The sequence below is a fragment of the Dromiciops gliroides genome, chromosome 1 (genome assembly GCF_019393635.1).
Source record: "Dromiciops gliroides isolate mDroGli1 chromosome 1, mDroGli1.pri, whole genome shotgun sequence".
NCBI lineage: Eukaryota > Metazoa > Chordata > Mammalia > Microbiotheria > Microbiotheriidae > Dromiciops > Dromiciops gliroides.
The window spans coordinates 158,474,152-158,491,276 of record NC_057861.1 but is presented as its reverse complement, the minus strand read 5'-3'; the positions used below and the strand labels follow the sequence as shown (position 1 = coordinate 158,491,276).

The window sequence follows — 17,125 nt, the reverse complement described above, 5'->3', positions numbered from 1 at the left end:
TTCTGGGAGTCTGTGTAGTGTTAGTTGGTTGGAAAGTAGTTAAAGTAACTTAATGGCTGCATTTGCCCCATGGCAAATAATTTTTCTTCTCTAACTCAATTTTCTCTTTTGTAAAATGTAAAAATAACAATAATGTTTGTTAAAAAAAACACTACCTAAGTCACAAGGTTATTGTAAGAAGGATGCTTGTAAATCTTAAAGTGTTCTCTAAAGATGCAATTATGATGATACTGATTTTTATAATACATAAGATTTGCGTGTGTGTGTGTGTGTGTGTGTGTGTGTGTGTGATTTAAAAAAAAAATACCATATTCCTGGGCTGCAAACCTCAATTCAATGAAAGGGTTCTTTCTCTGATTTCCCCATCTGTTCCTAGAAGTTCAGGGCAGCTGAGAAGGATTAGGGGGGAAAAAAAACTGTCAACAGTAAAAGGCGGACAATAATACAATTTTACCCCTGCAGCTCGCAGCCCAATCTCGGAGCTCTTGAATTGGATGCACTTTTTCCCCCTCCACGCACAGTCACGCTCGGAGCCCAGGGGAGGTAAAGAAAAGACACAAAGTAGCGGCGCTTCCCGCCAAGACCACCCCCGGGGCTCTTTTCTCCCCCCCGGCTGCGGAGCGAGAGCAGGAAGTGGGGCTGGGCGCGGCCGAGCCCGGGCGGCGGCTGGGCTGCGGCGGCGGGGGGACTACAGCTCCCGAAGTGCTGCTCGAGGCGCCGCAGGCCCGAGCCCGGGCCGGGACGGGAAGTTTGGAGTCCCCTTCCTTCCTCTCCCGCTCCCAGTTCCCGGGCCCGTCTCCGGCCGGGCTGCGGGCGTCCCAGAAGTCGCCCGCCTGCTCTCGGCTCCGGGGCTCCCGGAGGGGCCTTTGCATCTTGCAGGGCCTGGGAGCCGGGGCGGGTTCCGGCGGCGGCCGGAGCGGGGGTTGGGCGAGAGGAAGGGCCGCGATGGAGGTGAGCGGGCCGGAAGACGACCCTTTCCTGTCGCAGCTGCACCAGGTGCAGTGCCCGGTGTGCCAGCAGGCGCTGCCCGCCGCCCACATTAACGCACACCTGGACAGATGCTTGCTGCTGCACCCCGCCGGCCTCTCGGAGCCCGACGACGACGAAAGCCTCGGGTCCGTGGAGCCCGGGAGGAGGCCGAGCTCGCCGCCGCCGCCGCCTCCGCCTCAGAGCAGCTGCAAGAGGAGGCGCCTGTACGGCTGCTCCCAGCCCCTGCCGCCCGCCACCCCGACCGGCGAGAGCAGCGACGGCGAGGTCGAAGACGCGGACGAGCCGGGGCCGCCCGACGGCCGGGACCCCTACGACCGCTGCCCCAGCCCCTGCGCCGGCGCCCACGGCATCGCCGCCTTTGCCCGGGGCTCGGCCGGCAGCCCGCTACCCTTGCGGAGGAAGGTGTCCGGCAAAAGGCCGCTAGCGGCTACAGTAGCCTCGGCATCCGCCACCGCCTCCTCCTCCTCGGCCGCCGCCGTCTCCGCATCCCAGAGGTGCTGGAAGGAGAGCGAGCGCTCCGAGGACGACGAGGATGAAGACGATGATGAAGAGGTGGCGGCCGCTGCCGCCGCGGCGGCTGCAGCGATGGGCGGCGAGGACGACGACGAGGAGGACCGAGAGGATTGGGAGGCCTCGGTGCCCTCCACCGCCTCCTTCCGGGAGAGCGCCGGGCACCTGGGCCCCGGGCGCGCTCAGCCCCGGCCCCCGGCCCGGGAGGAGATCTGGCAGAAGCTGGTGGGCAAGCCGCTAGCCGACAAGATGCGCCCCGCCACGCTGCAGGAGTACATAGGGCAGAACAAGGTGGTGGGCCAGGAGACCCTGCTCAGGTCCCTCCTGGAGTCCAACGAGATCCCCTCCCTCATCCTCTGGGGCCCCCCGGGATGCGGCAAGGTGAGTGGGGGGGGTCGCCTCCCCACCCCCATTTCTCCCTCTCCTTCCTAAGCTTTCATTCTCTCGGTGCCCCGGGACCTATTGTTAGTGCTTTTTAAAATGCCAGAGTTAATACAATGGCTCAGAGGCCTAGGCAGCTGCTCGGAGTAGGGATGTAAGGGTTTTGCCTGAATGCTGCAGAGAATATTTTAGCTCAAAGCCCTCCCTTCCCATCTTCTTTGGGTGGACCACAAATGCCGAGTTAGTGGTTTAGAATAGGAAGGACCTTGGGTTGTTCTAGTCCCACCCCCTCATTTTACGGATGAGTCAGACTGGACCTTTAGGGGTTAAATGATTCCCCCACCTATTCCCCACCCCCCAACTTAAAGAAAAAGTGCTGGAATTTTAAACTCAGCTCCAAAATCTGACTGTCCTGTATGCTTTCTTTGCATCTGGTCATAATTCTGTAAGCTTTCAGTTGATGTGAGACAGGTAGTTCTAGAGTACTGTGGCAAGATACTGACAGAGCAGTCAGTCAACATTTTTTAAGCGCCTCCTATGTTAACTGTGCTAAGCGCTAGGAATACAAAAAGGGGCAAAAAAACCCAGTCTCTGCCCTCAGGGAACTTACAGACATCTAATGGAGCACATTCCCTAGTTTACAATTGGGACCCACAGCTTAAAAACTTGAGGATAACTCATCTGATGATACATACCAGTGCACTATTTCTTCCTGATCACTCCGCCCCCTTCAAAACAGATAAAACAACTAGAAGGCATTTGAGTTCAATATATTGATATTTTGAAATTCAAAGTATACCTTCCATTTGTACAGTTGTTCATTATTCTAGTTTTTATATCTATTGTATACTCTATGTCACATGTACCCCCAACGTTGTAAGGTACACAGACGTTACGATTCCCGAAAGTTATTGTACACATTTTTTCTGTCTGTTTGTTTTTTCGGGGCAGTGAGGGTTACACAGCTAGTGTCAAGTGTCTGGGGCCGAATTTGAACTCAGGTCCTCCTGAATCCAGGGCTGGTGCTTTATCCACTGCACCACCTAGCTGTCCCTAGTGTGCATATTTTACAGAAAATGAAATAGAGCCAGAGGGGATGTGATTTACCAAAAAATACAGAACTAATGAATTTCAAAGCTAGCCCATTGGAACCCATATTTTATACCTATTGGTAAGGTGCTCTATCTTCTCTTCATTTATTACCTTTATAAGAAAGAGTCTTCTAACAATTACAGTTGTACAGCAGTAGAACATGCCATGCTTATATGTTGAGTATTACACACACACACACACACACACTCTCTCTCTCTCTCTCTCTCTCTCTCTCTCTCTCTCTCTCTCTCTCTCTCTCTCTCTTCGTATAACCATAATTTAAAATTGAAGTAGGGGAGATTGCTCACATCTGGTGGAAGGTTGGATTACATGGCTTCTTGAGGGATAGGGACTGAACATGTCATTTCTTTGGTTTAGGGAACTCCCAAGTGAGGAAATTCCCCCGATAATGCAGGTGGGTACTTAACTGAAACTTAATTGTCTACATGCAGAGAAGTTGAACAGATTGCCCAGGGTAGAACAACTAGTATGTTTCAGAAATAATCTTTAAAACGTTGGTCTTCCCAGGCTTTCAGGCTAACTCTACCCTTTACTCCACACTGTCTCTCATTAAAATGTTAATCTATTTTAATCAGCCATTTAATTAACTCTTCCAGTGACCCTCCCATAGTTGGTTCTTTCTAACCCTAGTTTGTGACCTGGTTTAAACTTTACTGCTGATTGAAGTTACTATTGCTTTGTTGTGTAGACAGGAAATTTATTGGGACAGCTGTGGACTGCATGGAACCAATATAAACCAAGCCAGAAGCATACATGAGTCCTTAATGGCTCTCCTGGGTGGCAGACGTAAATAAAATAAGACATCTCCAATGTTAGCACTATCTTCAGGGATCTAGCTTCTCAAATCCTGATTTGTTAGCCTGTGTTTGCAATCTGAGGAGGCCCTCTATGGCTTACAACATAGGATGCCTTGGAAAACCAAATAGCAGGGGAAATCCCCAAGTCCTGTAGGATAACCTATTGAAGAGATGAATGCTGACCACTAAATGACCCTCCTTGCCCTCCCCACTCCCACATTTCCATTTGTTATAAAGAAGTGGCATGGAAACATGACCAGATTTTTACATTTGAATTCTATTTCTTTTAACTTTAACCAATGAGAAGGAAGACTCTTAAGTTAAAGTTGGTCAGACATAAGACACAAGATAGGTCCTTATTTTTGTTAAAACTTAATTGGATTGGATTTGTTAAACCAGATATAACATTCATCCTTTTAGTTGAGAAAGGCAGCAGTAGGTTCTATTGAGCCAGCCTTGGAATAATCAGGGATTCATGGCCAAGTGTAGCCCCTGACACTTAGTGGATGTGGAACTCTGGTCAAGTCACTTAACTTCTTGGTGCTCCTGGCATTTTATTTAGGATTGTAAGTTGCAAAACAGTGAGTACTGCTTTGGTAGAGGGACATTTCTTTGGGGAGTTTAATACACCAATAAATTTATTTAATACACCAATAAAATTCAAATCACAGCCCAAAACAAAATTTACATGAACTTCATTATTACCAGAGAAATGAAAAGTTCAGAAAATGATTTTGGAAGCCTCACCTTGCTAATTTGACATCTACACTAGTGTCCAGGGTCTGGAATACCCTTGTTCAAGAACTACTCTTTGCCATGTGACCAGCACTCTGAGGCACCTTCTGGGTATGAATTATAGACTGCATCTATGGAGGGAATTTCTATCCTGGGAGTTCCCCTTACTGATTAAATCATAACATGTGGACCAAAACAAAAGCCAGCTTTTCAAGGAGAGGATTGCCATCCCAGTACAGAAACAAAATAAATAAGTGTTCCTTGCTGTTATTTCAAAGATATCCTTTGCTAGCTGATTATTTGTCCAGAGCAAATGGCTAGTGGCAAGGCATTTAAAAAGATGTTTGTGGGGTATTCTTTAATAATACTGTGTTAGGGACGTCTTTATTTCTTTGGGTGACAGCTGTACTCTCACTGAAGAAAAAAAAATTTCTCTGACCCTCACTCTATTTCTCCTTGTGGCAGAAACAAAGGAAGAGATAATAGGGATACAATACTCGACTTTGCACTCATTTGTCATCATATCTGCACAGCTCCCCACTCTGTCCCCTTTGGAAGGGGGAAAAACACATCACTTTTCAAGCCTCTTGGTGTCCAGAGCAGGTACTAGGACTTTTATCAGAATTGGGTGGGTTTTTTTGACATTTAAACTAGAGGTTCTAAACAGAGACCCAGAGGGCCCTTCTCTCAACTGAGGTGAAAACAACCTATTTTCTAACTTGGTGTCCTAATTAGGGGTGGGGGGGTATGATTGGAAATGGTGACTGCTGGAATTTTTTGTCCCTGTCCCAAGCCAGTTATTTTTCAATTCTAAAAACTGATGTTTCAAATGATGTACAACTGTTCTTTGTTCTGCCCCACTCAATATTAAAGCTGTATCCCTCTGATCTAAATGAAGTAGGAAGAATTTAGTGACCATTTCAAGAATGCAATGCATAGAAACAATTGCTAATTCGACCTAATGTGGCAGTTCTGTTTGAGATGTATGTGTGTGTGTGTGTATACATATACATATATACATAAATAAAATTTCAGCTTTAGGAAGAGATTCGAGATTTGAGCTATCTGGGCCTTATTTTGTATTTGGTGCTGTTTGTGTATTATATAGATAGCAATGTACTTTTTTTTTTTTTGGCAGGGCAGTGAGGGTTAAGTGACTTGCCCAGGGTCACACAGCTAATAAGTGTCAGGTGTCTGAGGTCGAATTTGAACACAGGACCTCCTGAATCCAGGGCTGATGCTTTATCCACTTCACCACCTAGCTGCCCCCCAGTATTATACATATTTACAGTAACAAAATAGAGTAATTGGTTAGAGTAAAAAATAGTAAGAGTAAATGGTACCATTACTTGTAATGCCCCTATAATCTTACTAGGATTCATTTTATGATAGATGAGATAAGTATCAAACTACTTGCAAAGAATCACCAAACATCTCTTAAATTAAATTCTTTTTCTAGACATCTTGAGGTTATTCTACAAGCACATTAGCCCATTCATTTCCCTCTTCAAATGCTAAGGTACCTTAAATTGAACCCAAAAGTGACAACGTAGAGACAATTTTGTTTCCTTTTAGTTGTTCTCTCTCTCTCTCTCTCTCTCTCTCTGAGATGGCTCAGCGGGGGGCCCTGCTCACATAGCTAGTCTTTGTCAGAGGCAGGATTTGAACCCATCTTCCGCACCCTGGCCCTCTCTGTCCACTACACCAGACCACCTCTCACCTGGTTCCTTGTGAAAAGAAAAGGTTGGGAAAATATACAAGTAATGATTCATTGTAGTATGAACTCCCTTGCCCCCTTCAGTTCCAAATTTTTCACTCTTTTCCTTAGCAAGCCCATGTAGGAGAAAAAGTCAGTGGTCAGGAAGATGTCATAGGTATGCAAAGGAAGCTCAGACTAGGAGGCTGGAAACCTAGTTTGGGTAACCAGGGAAGTTGAGAAAGCATGGTTTTCTGTTAGGCATCTTTTAGCTGTGTCACATTTTTCACTTTTTTCTTTTAAGATTTTTTTTTTTTTTTGGTGAGGCAATTGGGGTTAAGTGACTTGCCTAGCGTCACATAGCTAGTAAGTGTTAAGTGTCTGAGGCTGGATTTGAACTCAGGTCCTCCTGACTCCAGGGCCGGTTCTCTATCCACTGCGTCACCTAACTGCCCCCTCTTTTAAGATTTTTTTATGGGGTTTTATGATTTTTATTGCATATTGGACCTGCTTTACTACTTTTAGTCTTAGAGAGTTGCTGGGGCACTGAGAAATTAAATGATTTGCCCACAGTATATATTAGAGAAGGGACTTGATCCAAGTCTTCCCAACTGAGGTCCACCCTCTGAATTGCATCTCTGGGCTTTTTTTGAGTATTTAGTCTTTAGGTTTATGGTTCTTCACTTGGCGTTTTATCTCCTGTGCATGTAGATAAATTAAAGCCTCCAAATAACTTTTTTTGTTTTATTGTAGTTCTGAATGTCTTTTTCTTTGCTATCCCTTCCTGGCTTAATTCCTTTCTGTTCAGTACTGTAGGGTAGAGTGTGGTGGAGTGATGCTTTCCAGAAGGCTTGCCCTTAAGCTTCTCATGGATCATCACTGAAATGGATGGGCTGGCATTGGTGCCCTCACATATTAAAGAAAAGGTGTTGTATTGGCTCCTTTTAGGCACAGTGCCCTGTGAGATACAACTAAGGAAGAAGTGAGCTCATGGGAATATGCCAGGCAAATGACTTTGGGAGGGAGACAGCTTAATGGGATGACTGGTAACTGACCATTACTCATGGCACATGTGGTATGGTAAGCTGGGTTCCCAAGGTCAGGGAATGTGGTAGAAGAGCAGTAGAGGCTCTATTTGAAGGCTTTAAATTTTAAACTCTATAAACAGTTCTTTAAGGTCTAGGTTGCTGTTAACAAGGAAGGGATTTTGCCTTCCTGAATAGTTCTCCCTCCCCCCCATTTCCTTTTCAGCCTAGACTTATCTGTCCATATCTTTTAACAATGGCAAACTTAGTGGTTATTACTTTTTTGCTTTGAAAGAAGGGATTTGGAAGAAAAGTTCTTTGTTATTTAGGCAATATAAAGATATCAATAAAAATGTATTTTAAAAAAGAAAGGGAATTATAGACATTAAGAGTTAAAATGCAATCATTCAAGCAACTAAATGGTATGGGTTAGTTTACAGGTTTTATCTAAACCTAATATCACTTGTTTCCCAATCTGTTAAATGGGAGCTAGAGAGGCAGTAGAGGTAAAGACTCTTGTCCCATCCAATTCAGTACAATGATCTATATCTCCTCCCTTGTATCTTTTTCCTTGTTTCTGTTACAAAGAGAAATAGGGTGGGGGTGGGAGAATTTTCTTTTTTTCTTTAGTGAGATAGTACAGCTGTTGCCCAATGCTAAATCAGGACACTGGCTCTTTTTACAGGGATACCAAAGATTCTACAGGCCTAGAAAGGGGGATCAAGAAAGGAGGGGTAGGAAGAAGAGGATTCAGAGTCAGGAAGAGATTTAGTTGCTTTCCTGTTTTATTTCATCTGATTTCTTTGGTGAAAAAGCTGTTTGGACAATTGAGATTGTTATCATACTGCGAAATTCCTTTTTAAAGTGTGTTAAATTGTTCTGGTCTGCCTTTTTGGGTTGGCTAATGCACCAAGTGCTTCTCTGGGTTGAACCAATGCCTTAAGGTTTCTATGCTTGTCATCTTTTTCAGACCACCTTGGCATATATCATAGCCAACAACAGCAAGAAAAATAGCATGAGGTTTGTGACTCTGTCTGCAACAAGCGCCAAGACAAGTGATGTTCGAGATGTCATAAAACAAGCCCAAAATGAAAAGAACTTTTTCAAAAGGAAAACCATCCTCTTTATTGATGAGATTCATCGTTTCAATAAATCTCAGCAGGTACTTAATGTCTTTCCCTCTGTCTCAGAGTGACCCTGAGAATTACATATGAAGGGACTTAGATGAGCCAACACCTTTGAAGGGACTTAGACTGTGCTACACAAATTCAAGGTAATGCACACAACTGGGCATAGTGGAGTTTTAAGTACCTAGATCTAAATCCCAGCTCTGCCACTTATCACTTGTTCAACCATTGAATCTCTGGGTCCTGGCACCTCATCTATAAAATGAGAGGTTGGACTAGATGACCTATTTTGTACCTGTCAGCTCTAAACCTGTATATCTTATTACTTCAGAGAAGGAATATAAGACCTGTCTATCCAAACACTTTTAAAGGGTCCAGATTTTTTCCACCCCTTTATAATATTTTGTTTTACTTACTTGAGAATGATTCCTCTACCTGGGAATTGAAATACTTAACAAATTGTTGAAACTTCAAGAGTAAAGAAGACTATATTAGACCAGATTTCCATTCTGTAGGATTTCTTATTTATACTTTGATTCATATTTTTTAATAATTTGTTTTCAAAAGCATTATCATTTTTTTTCCCTTAAAGTAGAACTTGTATTTTTGTCCCTGAAGGGTCTGCGTTTTCTTCCCTCTGATCCCACCACTTCTTATTAAGATAATATCTCTAAGGTGGGGTACTTAGGTCTTTATTATTAACTTGTCTGGTTTTCTGAAATAAAAATGAAGCCAGGTATCACTTATGCATTAAATGTGTCAGCAGATTTTGGAATCTCCCCCAGCTAGAGCTGGATAAAAATTTTCGTAGTTGAGGATTTTTTTCTTGAATGTTTTTTAACATTTTAACCAGGGGTAGAAATTTTTAATTGGAACTGAGAGCTGTTCTCTAAGTGGACTTTAATTACTGCTTGCAAAATGAATCAAAAGCAGTCTTGGGACTGGGATACTGATTGACTGATTTCCTCATTTCTAATCTTTTGTTGGAAGGTGGGGGAGGGGGGCGGTCTGGACCTTGCAGTACATTGTTGTAGGGAATTCTGGGTGCAGAAACCTTTCCATTTATGCATATTAGCGATTAGTTAATTTATAATCTTGAGAAAATTGGCAGAAGCACTGAGGAAATTAAGTGACTTGCCCAGTAGGTGTCAGAGGCAGGACTAGAACCCAGCTCTGCCTGACTCTGGGTCTCCATTTATAAAATAGCACATAACAATTACATAGCCCACAAGAATTTTTGGAAGAATAAAAGTATGGTTAAATAGGATTCAAAGTGGAGGAAAATTGCGAATGTTAGTGAATGATGCTTTTTTCCATATTCATATTCTTCTTGGGGGAAGACATAGGGAGAAGGTTCTGGTTTTAACCTGATTCTTCCAGTTCAGCCTTGGGCAAGGTGGGGATGGGGTGGCAGGGTGCAGGGGTAGTACTTAGGGAGAAAGATTACTGACCAAGAAAAAGTAACATTTATGTCAAAACTAGATTAGCATTCCACATACATTCATTTTGCTATGGGCAGAGCACAGGCTCATATATCTGGCGGCTCGGAAAGAATTTTCTGGACTCAAAGACAAGGGCTCAACACACCCAAGTATTGGTGCCTTCCTTCATATTTCACTAAGTAGAGGGTGATGAACTTAAACCCCAAAGACAAAAACTGAAAAGCAGGTACTAGTAACTGACTCACATAGGCTTTTGCAGGTTGTCATTAACTGGAATCAGTTTCTTCTGCTTTCCTCCCATGGCTAGGACACTTTCCTTCCTCACGTGGAGTGCGGGACGGTGACCCTGATTGGAGCCACTACGGAAAACCCTTCCTTCCAGGTCAATGCTGCGCTTCTCAGTCGGTGCCGAGTGATTGTCCTGGAGAAGCTCTCAGCAGAAGCAATGAAAACAATTTTAATGCGAGCAGTCAGCTCCTTGGGGCTCCGGGTGCTGGACCAAGGCCGGCCCACAGACTCTGTGAGCCACGGCAACAGCAGCAGCTGCAGCAGCAGCAGTTCTGAGTAAGTTGACTGAGCTGTGGCAGAACACATACAACCCAAAGAATCTCTTGGCAGGTGGCCAGAGAGGGTGGGGACAGAGGAGACGAAAATAAAAGGAGCCCAGGGAAGGAGCAAGGGATATAAAGTTGTGCTGACTAGTATCTCCAGAAAATAATCCTCTTCTCTGGATCAGGATGCAGTTTTATAGTGGGGTTTATAGAGGCTATGTCTGTAAATCTCATGGGTCAGTAACAAGGCCTTGGCACTTAGTCTTTGCTGTGATTGCCTATGCCTGGGTCACGGGGTCATAGGAGGAAAGTGCTTTGTAAATCCTAAAGCTTACTATAAATGGGAGTTGCTATTATTAATATCATCAATTATAATAATGATGGTGATGATAATAGAAACATTTGGTCATTTGGTTCCTAAAATGCTTTAGAGAAGACTTAAGAAGCTTTAGTGCTCCATCAGGAAAACAAAACAATTAGTAAGATTTGCTTATTAAGCCCCTACTATGTGTGAGTCAGTTTGCTACTATCTGGGAAGACAACATAAAGGAGCTACCACATTCTACTGGGAGAATACAATATGTACATGGAGAAGTATACAAGGGGCCATGGTAAGGACAAAGCAAAGATCCAGACCAAGGGCAGGCAGAAAACTTTATGGGGGGAGGACATCTTGAGCTGAGGGAATCCTTTTTTTTTTTTTGATAAAGTGCTTCAGTGTGTCCATGTATTTTGTGTGAAGAGGAAGAGGACATGTAGAGAGAGAAATAGAGTGGATCAGTGTTTTCCCAAGCTCATTTAACCATGGAACATTTGGGGATTTGGAATATATTGGTAGAATGTATGATATTAGTCACTTGGGTATAGCCCCTGTGGTATGATGTCTTGGGAGGACTCAGAGTTTGAAGGACCCTACACTGGAGGAAAGACAGTAATGCTCTGAGACCCAAGTTTCTGGGATGGGATCCCTAGACTCTCAGCTCCCAGATGTCCCTATATTGTTGTGGGAAGGTGGAGACCACACTCACGCACTGTGATCATATTCTCAGCTCTCCTCAAGATAGCACTTCCCTCTAATTAGGAAGTATTCCTTCCTAATTAGCATTAAATGTTTTCTTGGGCTATTCTGTGGAATAGCAGAGTTTCCTAGTTCAGTTTGTGAAACATACTGTAGTTCTTAAGTGCAATTTAGAAAGAAGAGATCTTTAAGGTTTTTAAAAGAATTTTGTTTATTTTTTGCTTATTCTAATTCCTTGTCATTCTAGAATTTGCTCTTTTAAAAAAGATAATACATTGAAATGAAAGTTCCACTAAACATGTGATTTAATATTGAATTGTTATAAGTGGATTTTTATACTTTGAATGAATCCTCCTAAGAGTCAAGTGGAAACTTATGACCATAAAGGAATTTCAACTAAAAATGAAATTCTGGAGAACATTCCTTTAAAAAAAAATTAACACAACCTTCAGTTTCCTAAATCCCCATTACTTTTTGAGTTTGTAATATAAGCAGTGTGTATTGGGAATTTTGAGTTGGATTATAGAGTTGAGAAAGTTTCCTTTTTGTTAATGCATCTGGTCTTCTTTAAGCCACCATATCACATAGAGTTTACCCATGTGTCATTTGAAAAAGTGTAGTGGAATATAATCTGTGCCTAGGAAGAGGTTAATGCTGCTTGGTCTGTGTACCCACACAGCTGTGTTAGCGGCTGCCCCCTGGCTAAATTTTGGAGACTCTCCTTTCTGTAGGGATTAAAGTACAAGGCATAGTTTTAGGCTCCACTTGTTCAGGGTTTGGGTTTCGCCAGTCTCTCTGTGTCCCTTCCCTTACCTCCCCCTCTTGCTGTGTCAGATCTAAGAATTATGCCCTGCTTAATGAAAGACTTGAAACATTTTTGGCCTGTTGACCATAGGGAGGATAAGGTAGGTTCATTTCAGAATGGAATTGTAATAGGATATTGAGCAAGCCATGAGCAAGAAATGTGTCAAACATTTTTATATCCAAAATGTGCACTAATATTTAAGGGCCCACAAGATGCTAGCTAACTGGACGAGAAATGTGGAACAAGTTTATATGTGTTTTCTTTGATGATTGTTTTATTAGCTTATCAAAAGTTTGGGCTGGTGACTGCGATCTCCTATTATCTAATACGGCTTTTCTTTCTAACTTCATAGCTATGGGGAATTGTTGGAATTGTTCAAACATTCCTTTTTTTTTCTTATTAGTTTTAAGTCAGGTTAGAATTCATTATCTTACCATAAGATTTGGCTTTTCTTCAAAAGGCAGTGGGGAACTAGTTGAGATAAGATACCTTTCCAGTATGTAAAGATTTTAGATTGTGACTGCTCAGAGAGTCCCTACAGAGAAACACGTTCTCTTATCTGAATAAGAGAGTCAAATGAAGGCCAAGAGATTACCTTCATTTCCTAAAAATGAATAGAAACCATTCCAGTGCCTTTTGGAAATAAAAATAAAGACCACAAATAGTACTGAGGTTCCTGCTACTGGTGGGACCGTTTACCAAGGAGCTGTCATCCGCAGGTGATTCACTTTTATCAATATCATTGCCGACAACTTAGAATTAATTAAATTCTTACTGTGGTTTCTTTCCTTTTGTGTTCCCTACCATTTCTAAGCTATATCCTGGAAAGCTGTCATTAGGAGAGAAATGAAAGTGACCTGGTTTCTGATCAGTAAAAGTCAGTACAGGAGGGGCAGCTAGGTGGCACAGTGGATAGAGCACCAGAGCTGGATTCAGGAGGACCTGAATTCAAATTCGGCCTCAGACGCTTAATAATTACTAGCTGTGTGATCCTAGGCAAGTCACTTAACCCCAACTGCCTCACCAAAAAAAAAAAAAGTCAATACAGGGGCAGCTAGGTGGTGCAGTGGATAGAGCACCAGCCCTGGATTCAGGAGGACCTGAGTTCAAATCAGACCTCAGACACTTGACACTTACTAGCTGTGTGACCCTGGGCAAGTCACTTAACCCCAACTGCTTCACCAAAGAAAAAAGTCAATACAGGATGGCCATGGTTGCCCAGTTCCTAACTTATCTAGGATCTTGATCTCTTTGAAGTCATTTATTGGTGATGATGATACTAATAATTCACATTTATAGCACCCTAATGTTTATAAAGCATTTTCCTCACAATCTTTTGTTTCATTTCTTAAAAGAAGTGGGTAGGGAAAATAAAGAGCTTAAATTCATATCACTTAATTGTGTTTCTATATGGGCCTTTAGTGGTGCTGTAATTATACTGGTGTGGGCACTCCCTCCCCCAAGGCTGATGTTAACCATTGCTCACCTCCTTATCCTGTAATTCTTGTCCAGGTTTTCACCATAAATCCTTCGTAGAGGAACTACCCAATGTGCTGAAGACCTTCCTTTTGTTCTTATAATATCTTGGAGGTACCCATGTATCACTTGCACTGTCCATCTGTTGTCTCTTATTCTCATTACATGACCAACCTCACTCCTTCCTTTCCAAAAGGTCATTTGTATCCTCGAGAATGTCTTTTATGCCTCTTCTTCATCACAAGTAATATCCTGCAGCCTGTTGACACCCACTGTTGTATCTTTCCATTGCTGTTTTGGATTATTTGTCGTTTTATTCTTTTTGCGATCATTCTGTCCCATAATTCATAGCCACACAGCAGCAGTGTGAAAATATTGGTGTTAGAGATGGGCTTTTGCAACATCGGGCATTTTGGAATCATGGAAAGCACTGTGGGGTCTCCCCAAAGTGATTTAGCTCGATCCCTACTGACTGTTCAATTCTGGGACCAATTCACCGTGCATCTCTATGTAGTGCTTGCCTCAGATAATTCATATTAATTGATTGCTACCTCTCCAACTACATGCCATAGTAATAACTGAGAATTACATAGCATTGTAAAAGTCACAGAACACTCCCCCAGTAGCAGTATTTGCTACATCACGCAAACATCACCATTTTCTGATTGGGAAACAGACTCAGGGGAGGTTGATGTCTTGCCCACATAAACTCCATTGTTGTGAACTCAGGACTTGTGACTCCCAAATTAAATGTTTTCTTAATGTGACCAGTGTGCAAGTTAATCTGCTTTGGTTTTTTTCCCTTTCATCGTGTTTTTTGTTTTGTTTTGTTTTGCGGGGCCATGGGGGTTAAGTGACTTGCCCAGGGTCACACAGCTAGTAAGTGTCAAGTGTCTGAGGCCGGTTTTGAAACTCGGGTCCTCCTAAATCCAGGGCCAGTGCTTTATCCACTGCGCCACCTAGCTGCCCCCTTTCTTTCATTGTGGATGGTTATTTCACTTCCTTTTGCACTGTTATGCATTTCATGAAGTATATTTTTAGTGTGTTTCAGTACAGTGTTATCTGGGAATCCTTGCCATTAATACAGAGCTATTTTGTTTGAATTTTATGTTTTTTATATTCCATGACAGAGGCACTTAATTTAGGTGAAAATGCTTCTTAAATTTAGGTGGTTTAGAAAATGCCATGGATGAGGTTTAGAGAAGGAGATTATTCTTGGATTCATTTTTAGAAGTGGAGGGGGGCAGCTAGGTGGCGCAGTGGATAGAGAGCATTGGCCCTGGAGTCAGGAGCACCTGAGTTCAAATCTGGCCTCAGACACTTAACACTAGCTGTGTGACCCTGGGCAAGTCACTTAACCCCAATTGCCTCACTAAAAAAAAAAAAAACACAAAGAAGTGGAGGGCTATTAATGGACTTTGACCTATTGTCCAGACTCTGACGTGCAGTGTGCTAGCCCATCCATTGAATGGTCTACTGGATGGATAGTGTGTTGGACTTGGAGTCAGGAAGACCCAGTTTGAATCCCACATTAGAGACATACAAGCTGTGTGATCCTGAACAAGTCACTCATCTTTCTGGGTTTCATTTTCCTTTTCTATACAATGAGAGGGTTGGACTGAATGGCCTAGAAGTTTCCCTTCCTGCTCTAACCTACAGTCCCTATAATGATCTTAATATAGATGGACCTGGAGCTGTGCCCAAAGTTCAAGAGGCAGAAGAGCAGTTCAGATTGCATTTGGGAATTTGTGAGCTGCTTTTTACCAGATCCAAATTATTCCTAGTCCTGAGGAACTTCTCTCCCATCCTCTCTGCCTTACTTATCTCCTTTCCTCCCTTTTTTACCCCCTCTCTACCTCCTTCTTTCCTCCTTACTTTCCCCCTTCTCTTCCCCCCCTTATCTTTTTGTTGATGCCTTTTGTAATTTTTATACTACTCATTCCTAATATATCCACACCCTCCCCCCCAAAATTCTTCCTCACACAATATAGATTAGTTAAGCAGCTACATGTCAAGTATGCAATATTCTGTACCTATAGGCCCTCACTTCGCTCTTGTCTCATTTGTTGTTAGAGGGACCTTTTTAAGACAGATGGCTCTCTGCATACAGTTAAAAATAAAGCACATGCTGCTTCTGCAGAATCAGAATTGACAGACAGTGAAGAAATGCATGGGGAGAGCAAGTTCTAGAGATAGTCAGGTTCCAGTTATTATGTACACCTCAAGAAAAGAACCCAGGGATATGATAAAGGAAATACATGTGTGATTGGAAAAGGAGGCAGGCTGGTCTGTGTATAAAGGTGGATAGGTGTGTAGCCCGTGTGTTTTACTGGTACCCAAAATATGTAAGGAGACTGAGGCCTCTTGTATTTGGGCATGTCCTTTATGCACAAGTCATATAGGATGAGCTGTGAGTTATATCGACTGAGGGAGTGTTTACATTGAGGAGATCATGGGTCCTGGGAAGCATCTGGGTACTACTCTCTGACCCTGTGGCCGTGGATCACTGAAGAGTCGATCATACTTTATTTTGATTATTCGAGGTGAAAAGTCTGACTCTCATTGATGCTGGCAAGTGCTATAATTAAACGTCGTGCTGACAATAGAAGAGCTTCCTTTTGTCTAGCCAAGCTATAGCTGGATGAAAATGGTTTTGCAAGGTGGGGGGAGACTACAGCTGGAAGGGTCCTTAGCTAACTCAACTTTGTCCATTTTACAGATGAGGAAACTTAGATCCGAGAGTGACCTGCCCTTTAATGCAGCTGCTATTTGGTCTTGGAGCAGGGACCAGAGTTCAGGCCCTTGGGTCATAGATCTGTTTACAGAGAGCATTTATTTAGTACTCACTAGTGCCAGGTATTACAAGTATAAGAGGCTCACATTCGAATGGGAAAGCCCTGGGGGAGGGGGACAAGAATGGTATCAAATATGACTGACAGCTGCTAGGAAGCAGGTGGGAAAGTGCAGAGAGTAAGAACGAGAGAACTGGTTATCAGTTAGTGCAGGAAAGGACTTGAGAGGCCCTCCAGTCAACCTCCCCCACTTTGTTTGCAGACGAAGAGACTAAGGCTTAGGGACAATTTGTTTCCATTTCTTTGCTATTATGAAAAGTTCTGGCATAAATAGTTTGGTGTGTGGGGACTTTTTTTTTTTTTTAATCAATGGCCCCTTTGGGCTCATTTAGTTTTATGATAGCATTAGGTGTTTAGTGCTCATCCTTGGGCTTCCTTAACATTATTTTCTTAAGTTTGCTCCCCACATGTTTAAGCCCATGTCCAGAGAAATGGTTGTGTAATAAAATATTTAATTTTTGCTTTTATTGCTTAGAATATTTTGTGAATGTGATGAAAAAATAAGTGGCTGTGTGTAAAGAAAGCCAGTATCTGAAGCTCTTGGTGGGAATAACCTCATCTAATTTGCCTCTTATTGTACAGATTTAACCTAATATTAATTAATAGC

At 42.9% G+C, this 17,125-nt stretch overlaps 2 protein-coding genes across 4 annotated transcripts in view; one reads left to right on the top strand and one right to left on the bottom strand.

Annotated features, from left to right (window-relative positions):
* MYLK4 (myosin light chain kinase family member 4) overlaps positions 1-10,183 on the bottom strand; it is a 165,272-nt gene extending 155,089 nt beyond the window's left edge. For both annotated transcript variants that reach the window (XM_044004597.1, XM_044004604.1), the window contains exon 1: positions 10,062-10,183. In XM_044004597.1, coding sequence (XP_043860532.1) covers positions 10,062-10,117 — 56 coding nt within the window. In that variant the 5' untranslated portion in view covers positions 10,118-10,183. The remainder of the gene's footprint in view (positions 1-10,061) is intronic.
* Positions 547-17,125, top strand: part of WRNIP1 (WRN helicase interacting protein 1) — a 32,790-nt gene continuing 16,211 nt past the window's right edge. For both annotated transcript variants that reach the window (XM_044004584.1, XM_044004576.1), the window contains exons 1-3: positions 547-1,881; positions 8,218-8,409; positions 10,124-10,380. In XM_044004584.1, coding sequence (XP_043860519.1) covers positions 946-1,881; positions 8,218-8,409; positions 10,124-10,380 — 1,385 coding nt within the window. In that variant the 5' untranslated portion in view covers positions 547-945. The remainder of the gene's footprint in view (positions 1,882-8,217; positions 8,410-10,123; positions 10,381-17,125) is intronic.